Genomic DNA, 27,003 nt, shown 5'->3' on the forward strand with positions numbered 1-27,003 from the left:
TTTCTGTGACCCCTGATGCCATTAAGACACTGCTGGAGACGAACTTAGATGGTTTTCATAATTTTAAGAAGAACTCCCACAAACTCTACAAAGAAATGTCTGAAAATGATAAAAAAAAAATATTCGAATCAATTCTCCTTCGACCATTTTCTTGGAGTCTTGTATAATTCTTTTGATTTCTCAAAATTTGTTTTTCTTTCCTTGTCATCAAGCACCCAAATCAAAATTCAAGACGCACGTCTGCCAATGTAAGCGACTTTTCTGCTTCATTGCGTCTATTCCGATATCGATAGCAGACGCGCCCAGAGGCTATAATATAGCATTTTTACACTGGGCGCGTCTGCTATCGATATCGGCATAGACGCAATGAAGCAGAAAAGGCGTTTACATTGGAAGACGTGCGTCTTGAATTTGGATTTGGGTGTTTGATGACAAGGAAAGATACACAAATTTTTGAAAATCAACAGAATTAAGCAAGACGTCAGGAAAATGGACGAAAAAGAATTGATTCTCATATTTAAATATTATTTTCAGACATTTCATTGTAGAGTTTGTGGGAGTTCTTCTTCAAATTATGAAAACCACCGAAGTTTGTCTCCAGCAGTGTCTTAATGGCATCAGGGGGTCAGAAAAATTTCATATGATAATAATACAATCAGTTTCAAGTATTTTATTTAATGACTTTATGTATATTTTCACCTTTTTGCACAATCATACATTTTTAGCGCCAAAATTTGATTTTTGATCTACAATTTTTTGTTGTTATTAGTGGTGATAGTTGCGCTGATAGGCAGAAAATACCAAAAATGAGCAAAATCAATCGAATATACCGAATAGACGCACATGAATCAGACACTGACGCAACTTTTTGCCACCACTAGGGCCCTATGCTTAACCTATGTAAAAAAAACTGCGTCTTCGCCAAGACGCAAAGAAGCATGACGCAGCCCCAGTGTAAACGGCCTATAAGTCTAATGTCATAGCACTATTAAGCTGCGTCTAGACGATGCAGCGGCTGCATGAGAAGCTTTTGTCTGTGAGGGCTGCACGCTTTGTTCACACGCTGCAGCATTTTGCAAGCAGCTTTGCTCACACAGAGGGCAGAGCGAGATAGAAATAGCTAAAAGCTCATGACTCAGCGCTAATATCTAAATCAGTTTGATATTCTATACAGCATGTGCATGTATAATAGTATGAGGGAAATGAGATCGTATAAGTCACACGTACACATGCTGCCGTTCAGCCGCTGCATCGTCTAGAAGCACCTTTAGGAGTGAACAATTTTGCCGGTTTGATACTATCGATGGTCTGCTAATTTTTTAACCATCGACTATATCGATACCGCTATCGATTTTTTTCCAAACCCTAACCATTACAAAAATGTTCAAAGTGAAGTACAATTTAAAATTAGAATTAGTTGATTAAAAAATATTTCGTGTCTATATCTATATCTGGTGTGAAACCTAGGTCAGATTTTCTACAATCAAACTTTATTTGTATCTATATTTTTTTTTTAATAATAAAGTGTCTCAAAATATTTAAAGGTAATGCAACTCGTGTTGCCGAATACATATGTATATGCATACATATACAAGTTTGATAGCAATTAGTTCATAAACGGTAAATTGTATTCTTGTCTTTTTATTTGTTGAATTAAGATTGTGGTGAAATAATTGTATCTGTTTAATTTTTCAGAAATACAAATTGTATTCTTTAAAATGGCGGAAGCAAATGCTGCTGAGGCAAGTGTTGAAGGTGCAGTGGCTTTGCTGGCCCCGCACCCTAATGCCGAGCTAATAAGGGGTCAAATTTTCGAAGTGGGTCCCAGATACACCAATTTAGCTTACATTGGCGAAGGAGCTTACGGCATGGTGGTGTGAGTAAATTTTTAAATTTATATTATTTATGTACAGATGTATTTTTGTTAATATCTATATATATATAAATTTTTATTCATAAAATTAAGAAAAAATTTTGTGTATTTTAAAAATGTGTTAAAATTTGTTTTGGATAATTAATATAGTGAAATCGTTTCAAAATAAATGCACAAATATGTATAATTAAAAAAATACATATGTATGTAGAAATACAAACATATCTATAAGAATGTAAATGAACAGGTAAATTAATATGAACAGGTATTTTTTTGCACAATTTCGAAATACAAAGTATTGTATTTGTATAACCTTGCAAAAGCGTTAAAATATTTAGACATGTATTTACAACGCCAGAGAAAAATCAACTCGAGGTAGTTCTGTTGCATTGTTTGCATTTATGTACATGCATGTATGTATATTTATTTATATGTACATATGTATATTTATTTATATGTACATAAATATATATACATTTATTTACGAGTATATGCAATCTCGTCCCTCAGATTAGAAACCGTTCGCCTGAAATAGTCTCCATTACTATTTTAAGGAATTAAAAATGTTAAAAATTAACTAACACCAAAGACTAAAATTTACATTAGGAACAAATTACATTTAAATTTCGGTTCGATGCATCTTCGTACGGGCGCGCGGGGTACTGACACATAATTTTGTTTGGGCTTTGCTTTGCCTCTGGGTACGCCTCCGCTGCCTAAAATTCTTCGTTTGTTCATCAATGCTTTGGACAGCTGAGTGTCCCAAAATTCAACAAAAGCAGCAACAAAACACAGGCTTCATAATACACAGAATCTAACCTTTTATTAATTTTTAATATAAAATCCAGAAACTAATTTGTATTTCTAATTTACAAAAATTATAACTCGCGATCCCTGGTTTCTTCAAGCACTTTTTTTATACCCGTACTCAAAAAAGAGATAAGGGGTATATTAGATTTGTGGTAAAAGTGGATGTGTATAACGCAGAGAAGGAAACGTTTCCGACCCCATAAAGCATATATATTCTTGATCAGCATCAATAGCCGAGTCGATAGAGCCATGTCTGTCTGTCCGTCCGTCCATCCGTCCGTCTTGTTTGTCGCCTGGATCTCAGAGATTATAAAAGCTAGATCAACCAAATTTTGTTTCCAGACTCATGTGGTATCACACTGCTACAAGTGTATTTCAAAATTGGATCTTTAACAATGCAACTTTTATGTTTGCTGTCAGTTGAAGTTTCTTCATATAGAATGATGAATTGAGTGAGGCAAGCGCCTGAATTTTCTTTTTGATTTAAGTATGTTCCATACAAAAAATCGTTTGATAGCCCTGGAAAGGCCTACTTCATACAAAAATATACTCGGCCGCGCTTCACTGTGGCACATTGTGGCACGTTCAATATAAATTATTTTTGCAATAATTTTATGGTATATAGTAAAATACACAATATTCCGTTCAACGCGGCGCCCTTCTCGTGAAATTTCTTGTTAATCATCAATTCATCAGTTCATTGTGTGAAGGGATGGCTTTTGAGTAGTATAGTAGTGTTTATTGGATATAATAAGTTGAACAATATACAGTGATGGAAAAAATAATAGAAACGACAATTTTTTTTCGCATTTTTCAAAATTTTCTTCAGTCAAAATTTTTATTTTTGAAGTTTAATAATTTTGATTGATAGTCTATACAGTTATGTATCAAAACATAACAAAATAATAATTTAAAAAAAATTAGTGTAGCAAAAATAAATTTTTTTCATTTTTAGGGCCTGGAAAAAATAATAGAAACGGCCGACTTAAAGCTATGAAAAATAGTTTTTTATCTTTAGCTTATATATTTGGATGTGACACCGCGATTTTTAGTGACTTCGACCCATCTGCGACCTATGGACTTCACCAGTTCATCATAAATGGATGGATCCATGGCGAACCATTCGGACATAACATTTTGACAAAAATTATTCCTATTTTTGGTCCTTTAGCCACCAGTCCTTTTCATTCATTTCATGATCTATAGGATTAAGGTCTGATATTCCATCAGGCCAATCCATCAGGGAAACTTCTTTGTCCAGGAACCATTTCTTGGTCAGCATTTAGGAGTGATTCGGGTCATTATCCTGATCGAGCTACGACTTTAATGGTATTTCCTATTCAGAATTATACTGTCGAGTATATTTACATAGTCGGAGGCACACATTTTTTTCTATATCCAAAGTATTGGACCAATAACCGAATGGGTAAAGTATCCCTACAACATTACGTGCCCACCGCCATGCATACCCGATTTAAGAGAACACCTGGGTCGTGAGAAGTAGTATTAAGATGCCTTATATGAAGTTCCCCAACAAATATAAGCCCATTTACCTTAGTTTCATATGACTTTAACACATTTTTGTAACTTGGTCGACATAAATGCACCTTCGCGAAATTTACTCGGTTTCTAAACTTGTTTTGGAAAGTAGTGCTATATTTTTTGAGCTATATGACCTTTTAAATTGACGTCAATCAGCCTATTCCTTATAGTACGACTACTAACCCGTTCTTTAAGATCATTTTTCAGATCTATCAACGAGACAAAGAGATTTTTTTTGGATTTTCGCTTTCATACGCGTGTGTCTCGCTATTTTGTGTAGTAAATCGAAGTAAACACTTTTTTTAAATCCATTTTAGATATGTGTGACCATCTGACCTTGTGTGGCCTTCAGTTTTTAGATTTAGGATATGTTTTTTTGAATATCCCTACAATATACTCCACGACCCATTCTGAACCGAATAATAACAACAACAAAAACGGAATCCTTAGGAATAGGTATTTCATATCTTCTTTTGTCTTTTGGCGATAATATATTACCTATATAATTTGATTTTAACCGTTTTATTACAATATAAGAACAAAATTTGAATGCGTTTCTATTATTTTTTCCAAGACAAAAACGTGATCTTCCTACAAATTAGTGTACCTAGCTTATAATTTTTACGAAAGGAGCCCAAAAGAGAATCCAAAGTAAACACCCATTATCCTGAAACTAAGCACAGTTGTTTTTATTCAAACAATTTGCTCCAAAAATGAAATATTTGGTTTCAAATTTGAATGCGCATGCCGTTTCTATTATTTTTTCCATCACTGTATGTAGACTGAATTAATTGAAAAAAAAGTTTTCTTGAACGTGTGTTATCTTGTTCGCTTCGACTTCTTAAGTAAGTATCTCCTCTGTTGTTATCGATGGCTGGGGGCCTATCGTGCGTATAACAGCTCCCATAGAGTGGACCGCTTCTGTTGACTAACAGCTCTTCACAATTGCTACGCACTGTTCCGTAGTCTAATTGATTTACGGCTCCGTGGGGGAAAAATTAGGTATTCTTGGTCGCGGCATCTATATTAATCCGTATACATATATTTATGATCATAATATTCATACAAAAATATTTTAAAAAAAAATCACAAATTTATGTAACACTTTTCACACAATTTTCCGACTCTTTCAACAAACAGCCCTACATCATACAACAATGCTAACGTTTTCCAAGCGCGATTTTCCGAGCCGCGGTCGCTTTTTCCAATGTTTTTAGTAGGTATTTTACTATTCGGGAAAAACTAAAAACCATGAAAATCAGTCCAGCCTTCTTAAATGGCGATTTTTCGAGCCCTGGTCGCTTTTTCCAATATATTTTGTTAGCCTGGATGGAGACTAATTCAACAAATCAAATACCATGAAAATAGGTCCACCCTATAATAAGTTATAAGTGGTAAAGGACGGACACGACTGTTTATATGTATACTACATATACTAGACTGGCCCCATTATCTATATCTAAAAGTAAAGCAAATGAGTTAGGGTATATTGGTGGTAAAGTGGTGTGTGTAACGCAAGAGGAAACGCCCCCTAAAGTATACAACACCGTCCGTCTGTCTGTCGCCGTGAGCGCCTAGATCTCAGAGACTATAAGAGCTAGGGCAACTAAATTTGTTTTCCAGACTCATGTGATATCCCACTGCTACAAGTGTATTTCACCCCGCCCTCTTCCGCCCCTACAAAGGACGAAAATCTGTGGCAGGCACATTTTTAAAGATACGATAAAACTGAAACTCAGTATCGTAGAGAATGACCATATCTACTAGACTGCCGAATCTAAATCAGATCGGATCATAATTATAGCCAGAGTGAAGAAATTAATTTTCAGTTGCTTCCCCGGCTCTTCAGCCAGAGATCCGCTATTCATTCTCTTTCTCGCTCGCACACTCTGCCTCGTTCAGTGCCCGAGCAACCCCTAGCGGAGGAGATGTAGAATCTAAATAAAACATGTACAATCTACATGTTAGATGTAGAATATACATTGTAGATGTAGATGTAAATAACAGATGTAGCAAAAAAATGTAAAATGTTAAATTTTTTTTTTAATTCTAAAATTCTAAAAAATTATATGCTCAAAAATGTATATACTGACTGAGTACGGGTATAAGTTGAGTCGCGTCCCCAGAAGCGACTCGCACGTTCCTTCTCGTTTTTAAAATCTTTTCATACATTTTTTTCATACATTACTCGGCTGTAAGAGATTTTGGCTCAGAGGAACCAGCTATGGCCAAAAATGTATGAAAAGATTAAAAAAATAACGAATTCGAACACTTCTTTTGTAATAAAAGAATAAAAATCTTCTAAATAGTTTTAAATGCTGGCAGGTCGAAAAATGTACAATAAATCTAATTCGATATAAATATTAAATTTTTTTTTCAATTTATTCTTAGTAACCACAATACTTACATATGTATATACTTTATAACGATGTTTTACAGATCTGCTGATGACACAATCACAAACCAAAGAGTTGCAATTAAAAAGATTTCGCCGTTTGAACACCAAACGTATTGTCAAAGAACTCTGAGAGAGATAACAATTCTGACCCGATTTAAACATGAAAACGTAACTTTATCTTGTTTTTATTTGTAATCATATCTTTTGTTATATTGTTATTAACATATTTTTAGATTATTGATATACGAGACATCTTGCGTGTAGATAGTATAGAACAAATGAGGGATGTTTATATTGTACAGTGTTTAATGGAGACTGATTTGTATAAACTACTTAAAACACAGGTACGTATGCCAGCTACCCAATTTATTGTTTATATCTTGCACCATCTTTTACATTCATAGCCTTGTCTATTTTTAGATTGATAAGGTCAAATGTACCACTTCCCTTTAAAATTTTGTATTATGATTATAATTTTAATTGTTTTATACCGTTTAACAATAAACAAAAAAAAATTAATTTCAGAAAAAAACTTAAAGTAACTTGGAAATGGCCATGATTGTATACAGTTTTTAATGATTATTTTCAAAGCAAAAATCTTAGGTCAGTTAAGTTAAACTTTTGGCGCTGAAAGTCCATTGACACTGCGATAAACTACATCTTGTTGTAGGTCGCATCTGATGATGGTGCACACTAGGCTGGGTTCACTTAGAACTTGTATCCGACTTGACCACTGACTCTTTTTTATTGGCTTTCCAAAGGTCCACCCGGGGGCGCCATGAAAATTTAGAATAGTTTTTCTAATAACACAAAACCGAAATACTTGGGTGGCGTAAAGATTTATTAAAAGCGGGGACGAAATAATTTAGGTGCGCTCGATCGAATTCAATTTCAACGATTATATTCTAAAAATTCATTACACTTCATTCTATGCCTAACTAACCTACGGTGGCAAAGCGGGGCGAATTCGCCTTGAGCGAAAGAGCGAGCTTTTATTGCGCTCCCGCCTTGCCCCAACCTACTTACACTAGACTTCAAAACAATTCAAAACTAATCTTAACATAAAACATTGACTAAGACGACGACATGACGAAACATAGTTAGTTTTAGTTAACTAGTTCGCAAAAACTTGTGCAGGTTTTTACTGCCAATAACTGATTAATGACAATTAATGGTAGCATTATATATGCAATAGATTTCACCGAATTACACTACCCGACACGATTCTTCCTCAAGGAACAAAACCAACATTTTCTTAAATATTTGGGGCTTAGAAATGGTTTGATGATATTTTTATACCCGTACTCAAAAGGAGTTAAGGGGTATATTAGATTTGTGGTAAAAGTGGTTGTGTGTAACTCAGAGAAGGAAACGTTTCCGACCCCATAAAGTATATATATTCTTGATCAGCATCAATAGCCGAGTCGATAGAGCCATGTCTATCTGACCGTCCGTCCGTCTTGTTTGTCGCCTGGATCTCAGAGACTAAAATCAAATTTTGTTTCCAGACTAATGTGATATCACACTGCTACAAGTGTATTTCAAAATTTCGCCCTTCCGCCGCACAAGGGACGAAAATCTGTGGCAGGCACAATCAGAATCAGTTCGGACCATAATTATAGCCAGAATGAAGAAATTAATTTTCAGTTGCTTCCCCCGCTACCATCCAGCCAGAGACACGCTGCTCATTCTCTTTCTCGCTCGCACACTCTGTCGCGTTATGTACGCGAGCGCCCTTTAGTGGAAGAGATGTAGAATCTAAATCTACATCTACACGTTAGATGTATAATATACATTGTAGATGTAGATATCAGATGTAGCAAAAACTGTAAAAATTAAAAAAAAATTTTATTAATTCTAAAATTCTAAAAAATCATAAGCTCAAAAATGAATTTACTGAATGAGTACGGGTATAAGTAGAGTCGCGAAATGAAATACACTTGTAGCAGTGTGATATCACATGAGTCTGGAAACCAAATTTGGTTGCCCTAGCTCTTATAATCTCTGAGATTTAGGCGCTCATCGAGACAGACAGACAGACAGACATGGCTATATCGACTCGGCTATTGGTGCTGATCAAGAATGTATATACTTTATGGGGTCGGAAACGTTTCCGTCTCTGCGTTCCACACATCCACTTTTACCACAAGTCTAATATACCCCTTAACTCTTTCTTGAGTCCCGTCAGGAACCTTCACAAAACCTTGAATTTTTTTCTTAATAAAATTAGTACTGGAATCCCACAAAAAAATTAAAGTTTTTTAAATTTCACTTTCTTCCGATATATTGCCTAGTGTGATATAGTGCAAAAATGGTGTATTGCTTACAAAATATATTTTGTGAGAGAATTGCTATTTAAAGGGATCTTTGAGCTTTAAAGGAATCTGAAAACATTTCATACCATTACTGACTCTGTCTGTCATGATGAGATCCTAGATCTCAAAGACTGTCCCTCTTCTAGTGTTGCTAAGTAGAAAATGGTGAATTTCCATTTCTACCGCAAGAAAAATTACTTTAAGAATCTAGTTTTGCATTTTTTAGGAACTTACATCTGGTTGTAAGAAACTTTGCCATTCTGGCTTACCGTCTGGGAAATATTAAGCTTTCAAATGCCAAATTATTCATTTTTGTTCTTTATATTTTTTAAAATTATATCCTTATATTTTTGGTGTATAGGTGCATTAATTAGGCGTCGGTTTCTGTGCGTTTACAAAGAAGATATACATACAAAGATATTTACGCACATAAGTAAAGATTTATTCTGTATAATTTCAGAGGCTCAGTAATGACCATATCTGCTACTTCCTGTATCAAATATTGCGAGGATTGAAGTACATACATTCAGCAAACGTCTTGCATCGGGACTTAAAGCCAAGCAATCTGTTGTTGAATAAGACGTGTGATTTAAAAGTATGTATTTTTCACCTTATGCATTTAACCTGTTTTCTGGATTTGCTAATAAATCGTCCATAGATTTGCGATTTTGGATTAGCCCGAATTGCAGATCCTGAGCACGATCATACTGGGTTTCTAACAGAATATGTTGCCACTCGATGGTATCGCGCACCTGAAATTATGCTCAATTCCAAGGGATACACAAAATCTATTGATATTTGGTCGGTTGGGTGCATTTTGGCAGAAATGTTAAGTAATCGACCAATATTCCCTGGAAAACATTATCTGGACCAGCTTAATCATATTCTTGGTGTCTTGGGATCACCATCACGTGAAGATTTAGAGTGCATTATCAATGAAAAGGCATGTAAAACTCATACTTTTATGTAAAATATAATAAACCTCTTCGGATTTCAGGCACGCAACTATTTGGAGTCTTTGCCTTTTAAGCCAAATGTTCCATGGTCGAGACTATTCCCAAATGCCGATCCCTTAGCTTTAGATCTACTTGGAAAAATGTTGACATTTAATCCGCATAAACGTATTCCAGTTGAAGAAGCCCTCGCACATCCCTACTTAGAGCAGTATTATGATCCTGGAGATGAGGTACTATGAATGGTAGTAGAGGGTTTAATAGCCAAATCACGTTCTACATTTTTTTTATTTTTTTTTTTATTTTGTCTAGCCTGTTGCTGAAGTTCCATTTCGTATAAATATGGAAAATGATGATATATCTCGAGACGCCTTGAAGTCATTGATATTCGATGAAACTTTAAAATTTAAAGAACGACAACCAGAACAAGCTATTTAAGAAAAAAACAGTTTTTATGATTAAAAAGCCCCCTTTTATATTTTGTTTAGTTGTTTTAAGTAAAACTACATCCATTTTGTGATTTATATATTTCCAATCGCTTTCTATCATTCTATCATGGGTAATATTTTTTAAGGCAACTGGCTGTAATAATTTTTAATGTAATTGATAACTGATAATTACAAAATTAAAAATTACATTTCTGTGTGGAGAAAAATTTCGAGACATGTTTCCTCATTATTTTAGTACCTTTGCACAGAAGGTTGAATTTGCAAACAGAAAGCAGTTTTAACTCAGTTTCATTTTAAAATGATCTTACTATTATATTTATTAGAATACGAATCAGTCTTTTGTTAAGTCACATCGGTCAATCTGTTCTTACGAAAAGTTTTCTCAGACTATATCGGTGTTCCAATAGTAGCATATTCGTCGAATGACGTTAAATGGCTGTTAGAAATAACCTTATGGAAACAACTTGATCGAACTAAAGGCATTCATATAGAGGTGTCTGAATTTGTTGAATAAAATTCTAAAAATAGTCGTTAATATTTAACTGTAATCTATTGATTAAATGGGCTGATGAATTTTTTCCGTCATTATAACCAAAATTTCATCAAAATCAGTACAGAGAGATTAATATTTATTGACTTTATCAGTCTTTCTTTTGAATATCAAAATAATCTAATAATCAAAATTGTGAGCAACAAAATTTTGAAATGTAGCATGCCCATTCTTCAAAGTATCTATGCGTAATGTTAGTATGTACATACCTATTTCATTTAAAATCGTTACACATTCAAGTTCGAACTATTTAAATACTATACAGGTGTTTTCATCTGATAACTAACAACGTGAGCATTAAAATCACGTATATAGTGGAACTAATAAATCTAATAGGGATCGATCAAAAACTATTATTTTTATTTCCTTAAATAATGTAACCCAAAAATGTTTAATTTTGTCTATCATATGCTACATACTCTTACCTTAGTTGAAACTTGTATAACTTTAATTAACAGCCGTATAAGGAACTATTAATGTGCAAAGGTATTCAAATCTAGAGACAAACAAAGAAAAATATAACAAACGAGAAGGAACGTGTGAGTCGCTTCTGGGGACGCGACTCTACTTATACCCGTACTCAGTCAGCATATACATTTTTGAGCACATAATTATTTAGAATTAAAAAAAAAAAACATTTTACATTTTAAATTTTTTTGCTACATCTGTTATCTACATCTACATATACTATGTATATTCTACATCTAACATGTATATTCTACATGTACCATTTAGATTCTACATCTCCTCCGCTAGGGGTTGCTCGCGCACTGAACGCGGCAGAGTGTGCGAGCGAGAAGGAAAATGAGTTGCGTTGTCGTTTGCGGGAGGGGGCAGGGGAAGCAACAGAAAATTAATTTTTTTATTCTGGCTATAATTATGATCCGATCTGATTCAGATTTGGCAATCTGGTAGATATGGGCATTCTCTACGATACTGCGTTTTTAGTTTTACCGTATCTTTAAAATTGTGCCTGCCACAGATTTTCGTCCTTTGTGGGGGCGGAAGGGGGCGGGGCGAAATTCTGATATACACTTGTAGCAGTGTGATATCACATAAGTCTGGAAACCAAATTTGGTTTCGCTAGCTCTTATAGTCTCTGAGATCCAGGCGCTCATCGAGATGGACAGACGGACAGACGGACGGACGGACAGACAGACATGGCTATATCGACTCGGCTATTGATGCTGATCAAGAATATATATACTTTATGGGGTCGGAAAATTTTCCTTCTCTGCGTTACACACATCCACTTTTACCACAAATCTAATATACCCCTTAACTCTTTTTTGAGTACGGGTATAAAAACTGATTTCATCGTAGTTTTGGAAATACATAATAATTGGAATTTTCTTCAAATACATTTTTTTACCCAGTTTGTCAGTAAATGTTTAAAACTAGATAGATTTGTAGGTTCGCGTAGATATGTAGGTTCGGGGATTCACTGTATTTGATTTATTTTAACTCTAGTCTGCGTAAAAAAAATTGCCTATTAATTAGGCGGTCTACTTTCCCCATTATACTATCATTTTCTTGCCTTGTTCTAAGTTGTATCGGCTATGAACTTGTTAAGCCTTGGACCTGTTGAACAACATTTCAATTGCGAAAATTCCATTAAATTACTTTTCAGAGAAAAGTGATATGAGTAACTCAAAGTTTCACTTCTCTGCAAGCAATAAAACATGAGAAAACAACATTAAAATGCTTATTTAGATATTAATATTTTCATTTATTTATTCCAATGGATATAACAAAATTTGTATTATCATGCGAATGAGGCTATTATTGTGGGTTAATGCGACAAAAATAACATAAGCTGCTAAATACAAACTTTCGGTTTTCTGCAGGCCTTCACTAACTTTTAATCGTTAATATGATATTTTTTAAAAAATGTATATTGCATTATTCGTGTTTTACGACTGGCCTGGTATTCCATTATTAAATAAATAATTTTTCATTTTTATAAAAAATAATTTTAGGAGATTTTTAAAGAAATTTTGTAAACTTGTAAGATTTGTTGATGTTATATATCGTAGATTTTTGGTTGTTTTCTGAAAAAATTAAGATATTAATATTTAAAATCACACAAAATTTGCACGAATATCAAAATTCGAAGTCATACAAAATCACTAAACTATTTTCTTCGAATTCGGACAAGCTGGAAACTACTCGAAAAAATCAAACCAAAGTAACTTTTTCTGATAGATTTGGGGCTTTAAAGAATTATGTTTTTCATGTTTTTTCAAAGCTCAAAATCTTCCAAAAAAAAGTATGTTTGGTTCCTTGAAGAACAATCGTGTAGTAGTGTAGTGTAACTTTAACCCTTTTAATGCAAACGTAAAAAATAATCTACGAAATGCAACATTTGGTATAGCAACCTGCAGGATGGCTTAAACCGATATGACTTAATGTCATATCTCAGATTATATTGCAATTTTCTTAAATTTAAATCGTGGCTTACAGCCTTTTGGATATTAAAGTTTATTAGGTTACATTTTGTGGCTCTAACAAAAGGTCGTATTATATAAAATGTATAATAACTTTTTTATGTAAAAAAAATTATTAGAACCATTTTAATTTCATGACGAGAAAAATTTAAGAAAAGAAAGGTATTGGAAACAATTTTTGTCACCAATTAATTTGGTTTAATAATTGCTTAGCGTGTCATTGGCTTCAAATAGACAAGACAAGATTTTAAGTTATTGAAAGACCATCGTCTAAACAAAATCATTTTAGGACAGTTAAAACTGGTGATGATCCCCTTGCTGTGCACATGAAATTATGTATATCTGATTAACTTTGATTAAAAAGTAATCGTCTGTACTGGAGTGAATTTGAATTTGTTTCTAAAGATAACATTAACTAATGTTTTTGTTACAGACATACAGTTGTGTAATGAATAGTCCCCCTCACCGCAAACCGAGTATTCTAGTCAAAGAACAGTGACCAGGAAAGCCTGGATGAACTTAAAACTGAAGACCCCATTACGCCACCGTAATGACAGACACTACCCATGATATCGCTGCAAGAAATAGTAGGCTGGGAAAAAAAAATGAAAAAACAAACAAATTAATTAAATAAGCACCATCGTACCAATTGGTGATTGAATAATTGATGAAAGAAAGTTTTGGACATACGGTACTTGATTTTGAGGCGTTGGAGAAATCATGTCGGAAGAGAGAGACCTAAGAGTTAAACTAAAAAACAGGAGGTATAATGGGATTGAAAACTAAGTGAGCCCACTATGTGTAATTAATTAACAAAGAGTAACTGAAAACTAGCAAAAAAAGGGATGGCGGCGATGGAGCGCCAGGCCAACCAAAAAGAAAAAAAAACCGCAGTGGTGCGGCAGACGGTGAACCATTGAGCAAGAGTCCCAGAAGCCCGCGGGGTCTAAGACTGGGTGCCCCAGTTGGAAAACCATGTGGAATGGCCTGTGCCAGTGACAAAAATACTTGACTAAAGTAGTAAAGCATATGTAAGTAAACAAAAGTAGGCCCAAACCAACCACCTAAAACATGAACATACTGGCATGCAGCGGCCCACCTGGCTAGTACTTCTGGCCGCGGGTTAGATGGGACGACCACACACCATATACAGTGAAAAATTCCGCTAAGGATATAACCGGATTGACTGAACCCCATAAAAGCCGCTAGGAATTAGGAATGATCGCGTTTTCCTGGCCAACTGCCAACGTATATAATCTCATCGAAACTAGGGGGAAACCAATACATGCCTCAAATCCGTGAACCCCACGTGGCATGATTAGGCTCATCCTATTGAAGCGTGGCAAGGATTAATGACCCATACCGGCCGTATGAAATGAAAACCAAATTGATTAAAAACTAAATATTAAAGCTAGGAAACTGAAAAACTGAAATATTGTTATTGAGGTGCAAGTCTAAAAAACCTACACATTGAACAGCAAATCATGGGCGGCACATGTAAAACAGAATGGAATTCAATGTTGCCCGGCTAATGGTACGTCCAGCTATAAAAAGGTATGCATGGTACTGGAAATGTCAAAAAGTTGAGTGTGGGTGCGCACTACTCATTGAACACAACTGTATGTACCTTTATTTTTTACAGAACTTAAATTTCATCACAACTAAATTATTGCGTCCCCTTGAGATTACACCTTAATGCACAAGTAGCCAACAAAAAGTGGTTCATTAAACTAATCAAATAAGGTTTTAATAATTTTTCAAAGACCTGAAATTTTATCCTTGTATCTTAAGAATTAGAAAACCCAGCTATGTAATTTCACATTTTCCATTATTTTTTAATATATTTTACATATGTATGTATGTACATTAGCCTGGGCCAAAAAACTTTTTTTTCGAAATTCAAACGGGACACCCCTAGTTTTGTTACCTTGGATTTAATAGTAATTTACATGTTTTTATTTTTATTTTTTTTAATTTTTTAGAGGTTGCTACCGGATTTTACAAAAAATTTATATCAAGAAAATTAAGAAAAAATTTTTTGCTGAATGAGTTGGATAATTGGTGAAATCTATTGCATATATATTGATAACATTTATATCGTCATTAATCAGTTATTGGCAGTAAAAAACCTGCACAAGTTTTTGCGAAATAGTTAACTGAATATATCAACCTCAGCTGAATCTCTTGATTTTCACCAATATTTAATTTTTGAACAGATACTAAATAAAAAAAAAAATACCTTATCAATATGAACTAGTTTCTAAGTTTCAATATTATTTGAAAAAACCGACGAATTCAATTTTTTTTAATGTATATTTACCCAAAATTTGTATTTTCTTTTCATAGTAGCAACCCCCAAACATTAAACTAAAAATTTGAAAAAAAATGTATAATTTTATTGAATAACAAAGAACAGAATGGACTCCTCGTGGCGTTTCTTTAAGACTTACATCTTTGTATTGTATAGTATAGTACTCGGATTAGTTTGGTTTATTCGAAAAGAATCATTTCAAATGCGAAGATAATTTATGCAGTTAATTACAAAATATGTAGAAATACGCGGAAGAAAATAGTTCCATATAGTTTCAACAAATTTTTATCAAAGATAATTAAATAAAAAAAAAAACTATATTATATGTGAATATTATGAAGTTTTCCATAAATTAAAAGAATTAAGGTTGTAATATTAAAGTTTCAATGGGGTAAACTATAGGTGTATTAATGCATTTATTCAAATATACCAAAAAAAATAATTTTTTTTTGTAATGAAAATAATTTTGTTTATGCAACATGAATCGAAATTTTTAAACATTTTTATTGTATAGAAATATCACATTTACATACGTATGTACATTGTACTTGTTAAAATTGTTATTCACTTTCATGAACTAAAATCGACCGGTAAATAAACATACTATGCTAGAAAAAGAACAATTCACTTGCGAATATTTTGAAGTCTATATTAAAATATACAGCCATGCTCCGTTGAACGCAAATCCGAAAAAAAAGAGTGCCCGGTTTTCGTAATTCGCAAGATTTTTACGATTTGAAACTGGTTTCTAATGAGCACGCGATTTAAAAAATGAATTGCATATACATACATAACACGTAAATAAAAATTGTATGAACGGGAAAAATATAAACAAATTTGTTCATGTTTTAAGTTTATATTTACATAATTGAAAATTTATTTTCGTATATCCTAATATATTTAATAAATTGATTTCTAATGGCGCCCAATTTTTATCTCACTAAAATAAACCTAATAGGCTCTGCACACTGAAAGATGTGAAACTCTGATTTGTGATTTGTGCGGAATATGTTATTGTTTATTAAGAAAGATTGGATAATAATTTTGCAATTGTGTTTGCTGTCGTTCAACAGCAACATAAAATTATTTTTTCAAGTTATATGTTATATATTCTAAAAGAAACGAGAAGGAACGTGTGAGTCGCTTCTGGGGACGCGACTCTACTTATACCCGTACTCAGTCAGTATATACATTTTTGAGCATATGATTTTTTAGAATTTTAGAATTTAAAAAAAAAGTACATTTTACATTTGTTTTGCTACATCTGTTATCTACATATAAATAAACAATGTATATTCTAAATCTAACATGTAGATTGTACATGTTCCATTAAGATTCTACATCTCCTTCGCTAGGGGTTGCTCGCGCACTGAATGCGGCAGAGTGTGCGAGCGAGAAAGAGAATGAGTAGCGTGGTCGTTGGCAGGAGGGGGCGGGGGAACCAACAGAAAATTAATTTCTTCATTCTGGCTATAATTATGATCCGATCTGATTCAGATTCGGCAGTCTGGTAGATATGGGCAATTTCTACTATAATGCGTTTTTAGTTTTATCGTATCTTTAAAATTGTGCCTGCCTTTCGTCCTTTGTGGGGGGCGGAAGGGGGCGGGCCGAAATTTTGAAATACACTTGTAGCAGTGGGATATCACATGAGTCTGGACACCAAATTTGGTTGCCCTAGCTCTTATAGTCTCTGAGATCTAGGCGCTCATCAAGACGGACAGACGGACGGACAGATGGACATGGCTATATCGACTCGGCTATTGATGCTGATCAAGAATATATATACTTTATGGTATGGTTTCCTTCTCTGCGTTGCACACATCCACTTTTACCACAAATACAATATACCCATTAACTTTTTTTTGAGTACCGGTATAAAAACGGAAACAGCTGATGGACTGTGTTCGAGGGGGGAGGTTCACCAGTAAGTTCGAAAGAAAAATGTTACAAAAATAGCTGTCCCGCCGAAGTAAAAGGTGCGCGTGCGTCTGCTTTCGTTCCGTTTATTCGTGACACTGATTTTCTATTCTAAGCTCTAAGTTCTTACTCTAGTTGGGCGCGCAGGCCGCTGCTCAGCTCAGAGCTTTCAGGTTGTAGGTGAGTTTTTTTTTGCTGGCAGATATGATCGGGCGCATGGTGCATGCTTTTCGGCATGAACATCCTCCCCCCCCTTGCAATATAATTGCAACAAGAAGTGGGCGCAACAGGAACGGGGGAGGACATTCGTCTCTCCGTTATGCCGTGCTGCATGTTCCGGAAAGGGTCCATCCGAACACCGTGTTCTGGGCCACAGGGAAGCCTTCACTGCTTGGGATCACTCCCGGCAAAATAATCTTGGGGTAGACATCTGCCCCCAGTACCAATGACACGGTGCTCGGCCGATGAAAGTTCTCATCCGCCAAGTGCATGTTAGCGAAGTGGTCCTTGACGTGGTCGCCGAAGGGTCTCGCCGGTGTCCTTATCAGGAGTTGAGGTCGCACAGACAGCACGACCTCCAGCCTGACATCGCTCCTTGTCCTTGATTGGATGAAGGCGGTGCAAGCACCTTCGTCACCTTCGGTGACGGAAAGCCCAAAGGCCGTTGCCAATGATGCGTTGATGCAGCTGGTTGGGCTGCACGGATCAATAAGTGCGCCAGCCTCGAAGGTCTTGTGCCCCGCATCGACAACGACCCATGCCGTCGGGAGGATGCTGGTGCTCCTGGATTACAGGAGCGATGCCAGTGTCGTCGGAGGAGCAGTGGATCTGGAGGTCGATCTTGCTGGTGGAGAGTCTTCCCTTGATGGAAGAGAGCGTGACTTCGGACGTGAAGTCTGGGGCGATCCGCCCAGGTGGAGGAGTGTGTGCTGGCCCTTTCCGCACACCCGGCATCTGTCGCCGCTTCGGCATGAGCGACCGGAGTGCCGGTGAGCCAATCAATTGTGGCAGTACTTGTTGATCAGCACTGCCCGTAGACGTTTCTCCGCGGTCAGCTTCAGGAACCGTTGGCACTTCCTTAGCGCGTGGACTCCTCGGCAGACCCGACAGCGGAAGCTGTTGGATCCCCTCGGCTGGTTGCGCTGTACTGGACGTTGGCGAGGTGTCATGCTTGAAAAAGAGAGATCGTGGAGTATTAGCGGATGGATCATTTTCAACAAACAACATCAAACATATTGGTTAGTTGGATACTGGGACGTGGACAGTACTGTCTACCGGAAGAAGAATGAGTTTTGCTACTAACCGCTTAATGGTGCCGCGGACAGTTAAAACGTCGACCACGCGGACCATGCCATCGACCCCTGGATACGTTCGCTCAATTCTTCCTAGGCGCCATTCATTGAGGGGTAGGTTGTCTTCCGTGATGACAACCATGTCACCAACCTGAAGATTTCTCGTTGGGAGTTGCCACTTATTCCTTTTGTGTAACTCTTTTAGGTATTCGTTTTTCCAACGGAGACAAAACTGCTGGTTTTGAGCCTTCAGACGCTGCCATCTATTGATTATTGACCCTGCTTCATCTTTTATTTTTGGCTCTGCAATGGAGATCAGCGGACCGCCAACCAGAAAGTGGCCTGGACTGAGGGCTAGGAGGTCAGTCGGATCTTCTGACATGGGAAAAATCAGCCGCGAATTCAAGCACGCTTCAATCTTGGAGAGGAGGGTCGACAACTTTTCAAAAGTGTACTTCAATGTCGACGTGGACTTGTAGAAAAGCGTCTTGAAACTTTTCACTACCGCTTCCCACAAGCCACCCATGTGAGGTGCGCTTGGAGGATTGAACCGCCACGTGAGGTTCTGTTGAGGATAGGCGGAAAAAAAACACTCTCTTGTGGCTTCTAGGAAGTCATGGGACAGGGCTTTTGAGGCTCCTACGAAAGTTTTTCCATTGTCGGAGTATATTTGCTGAGGGCAACCCCGCCTTGGGTCTGGGTCTGCAATTTTTGCCGATAAATCGTGCAAACTCGGCAGGAATTAATAGTCGTCTTCACTAAGGACGCAGTTTCGGGACCGAGTCTTTTGATCGGACAAGTCGCATCACAAGTTGGTTCCCACCGTGCAAGGAGATGCGATGAGTAAACCGAACGAGACGCGTGAGCACGTAGGAATAAGGAAGAATGATCGGGTGTTTCTCATCATAACTCAATGACTCGGAGGTTCGCACCCGACCGCATGCCCTGAGGACACCTTTTTGGTCGATAAAGGGGTTGAGGTTACTGATGGTGCTGGACGCTGGAAGTGACTGCTTGTCTAGCAAGCGCTGGAGTTCTTTTGCATACTCGGCACGTTGAGCACAGATGACCATACGCTCTTGAGTTTACCGAGCTGGACTGGAACTAGAGTATCGGGCTTCTGACACCGCTTTATAAAACGGAAGACAAAGGATAGGACCCTCATGGCCTTTCCGAATTCTGAGAAGCGGTCAATGACATTGGGTTCCGGGGACGGCTTGGACAAGTTGCACTTCACCGTGTGTTGCTTCAGTTCCGTCTCGTGCGGAGGTTCAGCTGGGATGGGCCATTGGTCTTGGTTGAGTTGCAACCATTCTGGCCCGTGCCACCAATCTATGCTCGCAAAATTTTGGGATGAAACCCCTCTGCTAGCTAGATCCGATGGGTTGTGCTCCGATCTTACGTGAGACCATGTTCCCTGGATGACGGACTGTGTGATTCTAGTTACCGTGTTGGCCACAAAGGTTCTCCATCTACATGGAGCTTTGTTTAGCCAGGCTAGCACAATTGTGGAGTCTGTCCAATAAAAGCATTCGTAGCTATCAAGGGACAGTTGAGGAAGAAGAGACGAGGACAGCTCAGCGAGAGGAACGGCCCCACACAATTCCAAGCGTGGTAAAGACACGGTCTTCACAGGAGCAACTCTCGTCTTTGCTGTTAGTAGATGGACGGAGATCTGGTTGTCCCTCTCTACACGAACGTAGATGGGTGATACTGCACCCATCTCGGTATGCGAATTTGTTGAAGAGCAGGATAGCTAAGGAGGAAGTACTGCTATCTTGTGAGGAGGTCCTTTGGCAGAGAGTCATCCCACCCGAGCTCTTTAAGCCAGATTTCCTGCATAAAGATCTTTGTCCGGACTATGAAGGGAGCAAGCCATCCTGCTGGATCGAATAATTTGGATATTTGGGATAGAACTTCTCTTTTTGTGTAAGAGGAGCTTATGGCTACCCCGGATGGCCGAAAAAAGAATTCATCACTATCCGCCTGCCCCCGTATATCTAAGGTCTTCGCGGAACTAGAGTCCTCCATCTCAAGGAAATAGGCACACAGTAAATGGTCCGTAGGAATGTCTTGGAGGACCGGCTTTGCATTCGAAGTCCACTTCCTCAGCGGAAAACCCGCACTGTCAAGTGCTGAGCGAAGATCCTTTATAGATGCGATTGCACCTTGTATTGTGTGGGCACCCGCAAGCACATCGTCGACATACATCGAATTGGATATGATGTCGCTTGCCAGTGGGAATCGCTTTAGGACTTCTTGCTCAAGTTCCTTCAGCACACGAATGGCCAAGAACGGAGCGCAGTTTACCCCGAACGTAACAGTGGTAAGCTCATAATCACAGAGCTCGCCATTTTTATTCCTAGACAGAATTCGTTGGAATCTTGTATGCGAAGGGACGAGGGTAGGTTAGGTTAGGTTGAAGCGGCTGTCGGGATTGTCAGAGACCCGACACACCTAGGCCGGTTTCGGCCCGTTGTGATACCGCATATACGTTCCCTTCTCCCTCGTGAGACCCTATGTTATCCATTATCCCATCCGGATGCCCTTATGAAGCCTGCGATCCGTCTGGGACTGATTGTAGACATGTCCGAAATGTCAATTAGAAAAGGAGCGCCCAAGTATTGCAGTCTCCTTCTACTGAGAGCCGGACATGAGCAGAACAGGTGTTCCACAGTCTCCTCCTCGTCCTCATCTCTACAGCTTCGACAGAAGTCGTTATATGGGGCGCCCAGCCTGCTTGCATGTGAGCCTATTAGCCAGTGTCCCGTAAGGGAGCGTATGACTGAGCTGCACCTACTCCTACTGAGTTTGCAAAGCTCATCGGTGCGCTTCCTAATAATGTTAGGCCATGTTTGCCGAGTTATGCGACATAGTGACACGGTTTGCCATCTGTCATTTATTAATCGCTTAAAATGTTCTTTTATTTTGAGCTTGCAGGTGGCCATTGGCATACGAATATCCTCCTTATCATGGAGAAGGGGGATTGTTGTGCCAGCTCTGGCCAGCTCGTCCGCTATGCAGTTGCCTTCAATGTCCTGGTGGCCCGGGACCCATATTAGGCTGATGACGAACTGATAAGCCATCTCATGAAGAGATTTGCGACAGTTTGCCACGGTAGCCGAGCTTGTTGTTATCGCATTCAGCGATTTGATCGCAGCTTGGCTGTCACTGTAGATATTTATATGAGTTGCCGCAGGGGCTAGTTCCTGAAGACAGCTCAAAGCTTCCTTGATCGCTATGACTTCCGCTTGGAAGACACTGCAGTGATCCGGGAGCCTGAAGGATTGTCTTATGTTCAGCTGTTCGGAGTAGATTCCCATTCCGACCTTGTTGTCCAGCTTTGAGCCATCAGTAAAGATTCGAATGGCTCCCTTTGGTCCAGGTGGTCCCTCAAGCCAGATGTTTCTGTGAGGGATGATTGTTTCGAAGGGGGTATCTGTATACTCCCTCGGAACGCAGTAGTCCGTTTTTGTGGGGACGATTTTGTTTCCATTTAGGATGGACGCATGACCGGTGTGATGTGACACTCATTGGTCAGAGTCTCTAGAACGGATTGCTGCCATTTCTGCCTGCTCCTTACCTGCAAGGTCAAGGCTCTGCAGGCATAGGATAGCATTTAGCGCATCCGTTGGTGTTGTGCTTAGAGCTCCACTGATGCATAGGGCTGCAGTGCGCTGCACCTTGCCCAGTTGTTTAGTGATGGTCCCCCTCGATAGGGCAGGCCACCACACTGCGACTCCGTAGAGTAGTATTGGTCTAACTATTGCCAGGTAAATCCATTGGACTATTCTTGGGTTCATGCCCCATTTTAGCCCAATGGCTTTCTTGCAAGTGTAGAGGGCTATCGTAGCCTTCTTCACTCTGTCGTTGATGCTCAGGTTCCAGCTAAGTTTTTTGTCAATTACCAACCCTAAGTAACTGGCACTGTCGCTGAAGGAGAGCCTACATCCGTTTAGTATTAGGGGGTTTAGGGACGGGATTTTGTATTTGGTTGTAAACAATACAAGTTCCGTTTTAGAGGGATTGATTCCCAGTCCACGCGACTCTGTCCATTCTGAGAGTCGCGCGAAGTTTGCGGTCATTAGATCGCAGAGTGTTTGAGGGAATTTTCCCGAGAAAATAATGGCAACGTCGTCCGCGTATGCTACCACCTTGCAGCCCCCCCCTTCCAGGTCACACAGAATCTTGTTGACTGCTATGTTCCATAGAAGGGGAGACAGGACACCACCTTGCGGGGTGCCTCTGTTGACATACCTAGACTGAGTGGACGATCCCATTGATGATGTCACTGTCCTGCATGTGAGCAATTGATCTATGAGCATCATCAAGTGACGATCCACTCCCAGGTCAGTCAGGGCCTCTGTGATGGCTCCTGGTATGACGTTGTTAAAAGCTCCCTCAATGTCTAGGAAAGCGATTAAGGAGTATTCTTTGACGTGTAGAGATTTCTCTACCTTCGAGATTACTTCATGGAGTGCCGTTTCCGTGGATTTTCCTTTTCGGTAGGCATGTTGAGCGCCTGACAGCCACTGAGGATTTATAGTTGTCCTCAGCTGTAGCCCGACTACTCTCAAAGGTTTTGAGAAGAAAGGACGATAGACTTATTGGTCTGAAGTCTTTTGGGGTTGTCTGTGAGGGTTTCCCTGCTTTGGGGATAAAGACTATTTTAGCCTTTAGCCAAGCTCGGGGGATTTTTCTCACTGTCAGTATCTTCCTGAAGATACTTTGCAGCCAGTTGATGGCCATGTCCCCGGCTTTTTGTAACTGAGCCGGAATGACTTGGTCCGGGCCAGGCGATTTGAAGGATTTAAAGCTGTTTACTGCCCAGCTAATATTCCGTTTTGTGAAGATGTGCACCATCGAGGTTTCCGGGCCTTCACTTGGGGTGTCTGCCGGCTCGATGGTCGTACACCCAGGAAAATGAGTGTCGAGTAGAATGTGTAGGGAGTCCTCACTAGAGTTTGTCCACGTACCATCCGTTCTGTTGAGATATCCCACCGAGGGGGATGTTTTTGACAGGATCTTGCGTAGCCTTGCGGCTTCTGTCGTGTCTTCAATTTCGGAGCAAAATTTTTGCCAAGAGGCCCTTTTTGCTCTCCTTGTTTCTTTTTTGTATAGGGTTAGCTTACTTTTGTAGTTTTCCCAGTGCGCTTCCTCGCTGCTGCTTTTGGCTCTGTTAAAGAGAGTCCTGGGGGGGATACAATACAATACAATATGCTACCACCTTTCAGCCCCCCCCTTCCAGGTCACACAGTATCTTGTATCTTGTTCCATAGAAGGGGAGACAGGACACCACCTTGCGGGGTGCCTCTGTTGACATACCTAGACTGAGTGGACGATCCCATTGATGATGTCACTGTCCTGCATGTGAGCAATTGATCTATGAGCATCATCAAGTGACGATCCACTCCCAGGTCAGTCAGGGCCTCTGTGATGGCTCCTGGTATGACGTTGTTAAAAGCTCCCTCAATGTCTAGGAAAGCGATTAAGGAGTATTCTTAGACGTGTAGAGATTTCTCTACCTTCGAGATTACTTCATGGAGTGCCGTTTCCGTGGATTTTCCTTTTCGGTAGGCATGTTGAGCGCCTGACAGTCACTGAGGATTTATAGTTGTCCTCAGCTGTAGCCCGACTACTCTCAAAGGTTTTGAGAAGAAAGGACGATAGACTTATTGGTCTGAAGTCTTTTGGGGTTGTCTGTGAGGGCTTCCCTGCTTTGGGGATAAAGACTATTTTAGCCTTTAGCCAAGCTCGGGGGTTTTTCTCACTGTCAGTATCTTCCTGAAGATACTTGCAGCCAGTTGATGGCCATGTCCCCGGCTTTTTGTAACTGAGCCGGAATGACTTGGTCCGGGCCAGGCGATTTGAAGGATTTAAAGCTGTTTACTGCCCAGCTAATATTCCGTTTTGTGAGGATGTGCACCATCGAGGTTTCCGGGCCTTCACTTGGGGTGTCTGCCGGCTCGATGGTCGTACACCCAGGAAATGAGTGTCGAGTAGAATGTGTAGGGAGTCCTCACTAGAGTTTGTCCACGTACCATCCGTTCTCTTGAGATATCCCACAGAGGGGTTTTTTTGACAGGATCTTGCGTAGCCTTGCGGCTTCTGTCGTGTCTTCAATTTCGGAGCAAAATTTTTGCCAAGAGGCCCTTTTTGCTCTCCTTGTTTCTTTTTTGTATAGGGTTAGCTTACTTTTGTAGTTTTCCCAGTGCGCTTCCTCGCTGCTGCTTTTGGCTCTGTTAAAGAGAGTCCTGGGGGGGATACAATACAAAACAATATGCTACCACCTTTCAGCCCCCCCCTTCCAGGTCACACAGTATCTTGTATCTTGTTCCATAGAAGGGGAGACAGGACACCACCTTGCGGGGTGCCTCTGTTGACATACCTAGACTGAGTGGACGATCCCATTGATGATGTCACTGTCCTGCATGTGAGCAATTGATCTATGAGCATCATCAAGTGACGATCCACTCCCAGGTCAGTCAGGGCCTCTGTGATGGCTCCTGGTATGACGTTGTTAAAAGCTCCCTCAATGTCTAGGAAAGCGATTAAGGAGTATTCTTAGACGTGTAGAGATTTCTCTACCTTCGAGATTACTTCATGGAGTGCCGTTTCCGTGGATTTTCCTTTTCGGTAGGCATGTTGAGCGCCTGACAGTCACTGAGGATTTATAGTTGTCCTCAGCTGTAGCCCGACTACTCTCAAAGGTTTTGAGAAGAAAGGACGATAGACTTATTGGTCTGAAGTCTTTTGGGGTTGTCTGTGAGGGCTTCCCTGCTTTGGGGATAAAGACTATTTTAGCCTTTAGCCAAGCTCGGGGGATTTTTCTCACTGTCAGTATCTTCCTGAAGATACTTTGCAGCCAGTTGATGGCCATGTCCCCGGCTTTTTGTAACTGAGCCGGAATGACTTGGTCCGGGCCAGGCGATTTGAAGGATTTAAAGCTGTTTACTGCCCAGCTAATATTCCGTTTTGTGAGGATGTGCACCATCGAGGTTTCCGGGCCTTCACTTGGGGTGTCTGCCGGCTCGATGGTCGTACACCCAGGAAAATGAGTGTCGAGTAGAATGTGTAGGGAGTCCTCACTAGAGTTTGTCCACGTACCATCCGTTCTGTTGAGATATCCCACCGAGGGGGATGTTTTTGACAGGATCTTGCGTAGCCTTGCGGCTTCTGTCGTGTCTTCAATTTCGGAGCAAAATTTTTGCCAAGAGGCCCTTTTTGCTCTCCTTGTTTCTTTTTTGTATAGGGTTAGCTTACTTTTGTAGTTTTCCCAGTGCGCTTCCTCGCTGCTGCTTTTGGCTCTGTTAAAGAGAGTCCTGGGGGGGATACAATACAATACAATATGCTACCACCTTTCAGCCCCCCCCTTCCAGGTCACACAGTATCTTGTATCTTGTTCCATAGAAGGGGAGACAGGACACCACCTTGCGGGGTGCCTAGACTGAGTGGACGATCCCATTGATGATGTCACTGTCCTGCATGTGAGCAATTGATCTATGAGCATCATCAAGTGACGATCCACTCCCAGGTCAGTCAGGGCCTCTGTGATGGCTCCTGGTATGACGTTTTTAAAAGCTCCCTCAATGTCTAGGAAAGCGATTAAGGAGTATTCTTAGACGTGTAGAGATTTCTCTACCTTCGAGATTACTTCATGGAGTGCCGTTTCCGTGGATTTTCCTTTTCGGTAGGCATGTTGAGCGCCTGACAGTCACTGAGGATTTATAGTTGTCCTCAGCTGTAGCCCGACTACTCTCAAAGGTTTTGAGAAGAAAGGACGATAGACTTATTGGTCTGAAGTCTTTTGGGGTTGTCTGTGAGGGCTTCCCTGCTTTGGGGATAAAGACTATTTTAGCCTTTAGCCAAGCTCGGGGGATTTTTCTCACTGTCAGTATCTTCCTGAAGATACTTTGCAGCCAGTTGATGGCCATGTCCCCGGCTTTTTGTAACTGAGCCGGAATGACTTGGTCCGGGCCAGGCGATTTGAAGGATTTAAAGCTGTTTACTGCCCAGCTAATATTCCGTTTTGTGAGGATGTGCACCATCGAGGTTTCCGGGCCTTCACTTGGGGTGTCTGCCGGCTCGATGGTCGTACACCCAGGAAAATGAGTGTCGAGTAGAATGTGTAGGGAGTCCTCAC

At 39.4% G+C, this 27,003-nt stretch overlaps 1 protein-coding gene across 4 annotated transcripts; it reads left to right on the forward strand.

Moving 5' to 3' along the window:
* The first annotated feature begins 1,359 nt into the window (after nt 1–1,359).
* Nucleotides 1,360–10,426, forward strand: LOC111079658 (mitogen-activated protein kinase ERK-A). Of its 4 annotated transcripts, none has more exons than XM_022374915.2 (9): nt 1,360–1,467; nt 1,545–1,620; nt 1,696–1,876; nt 6,665–6,791; nt 6,857–6,967; nt 9,399–9,533; nt 9,597–9,881; nt 9,936–10,124; nt 10,204–10,426. In XM_022374915.2, the coding sequence occupies exons 3-9, from the start codon at nt 1,719–1,721 to the stop codon at nt 10,327–10,329; spliced, it is 1,131 nt and encodes a 376-aa protein (XP_022230607.1). In that variant the 5' UTR covers nt 1,360–1,467; nt 1,545–1,620; nt 1,696–1,718; the 3' UTR covers nt 10,330–10,426. The 4 variants fall into 4 exon arrangements, with proteins under 4 accessions (XP_022230607.1, XP_022230608.2, XP_041450635.1 ...); XM_022374916.2 differs by lacking the exon at nt 1,545–1,620 and adding an exon at nt 1,526–1,544 and having other exon boundaries at nt 1,366–1,389; XM_041594700.1 differs by lacking the exon at nt 1,545–1,620 and having other exon boundaries at nt 1,397–1,467.
* Nucleotides 10,427–27,003: the final 16,577 nt, after the last annotated feature.

Source organism: Drosophila obscura, unplaced genomic scaffold, assembly GCF_018151105.1.
Source record: "Drosophila obscura isolate BZ-5 IFL unplaced genomic scaffold, ASM1815110v1 contig_31, whole genome shotgun sequence".
In the NCBI taxonomy this organism is placed as follows: Eukaryota; Metazoa; Arthropoda; class Insecta; order Diptera; family Drosophilidae; genus Drosophila; species Drosophila obscura.

Bases quoted from the DNA above. Each gene is read 5' to 3' on its own strand.
- LOC111079658 (XM_022374916.2), top strand. The intron at 6,792-6,856 runs GTAACTTTATCT...ACATATTTTTAG, and splicing joins CCCGATTTAAACATGAAAAC to ATTATTGATATACGAGACAT. The intron at 6,968-9,398 runs GTACGTATGCCA...GTATAATTTCAG, and splicing joins ATAAACTACTTAAAACACAG to AGGCTCAGTAATGACCATAT.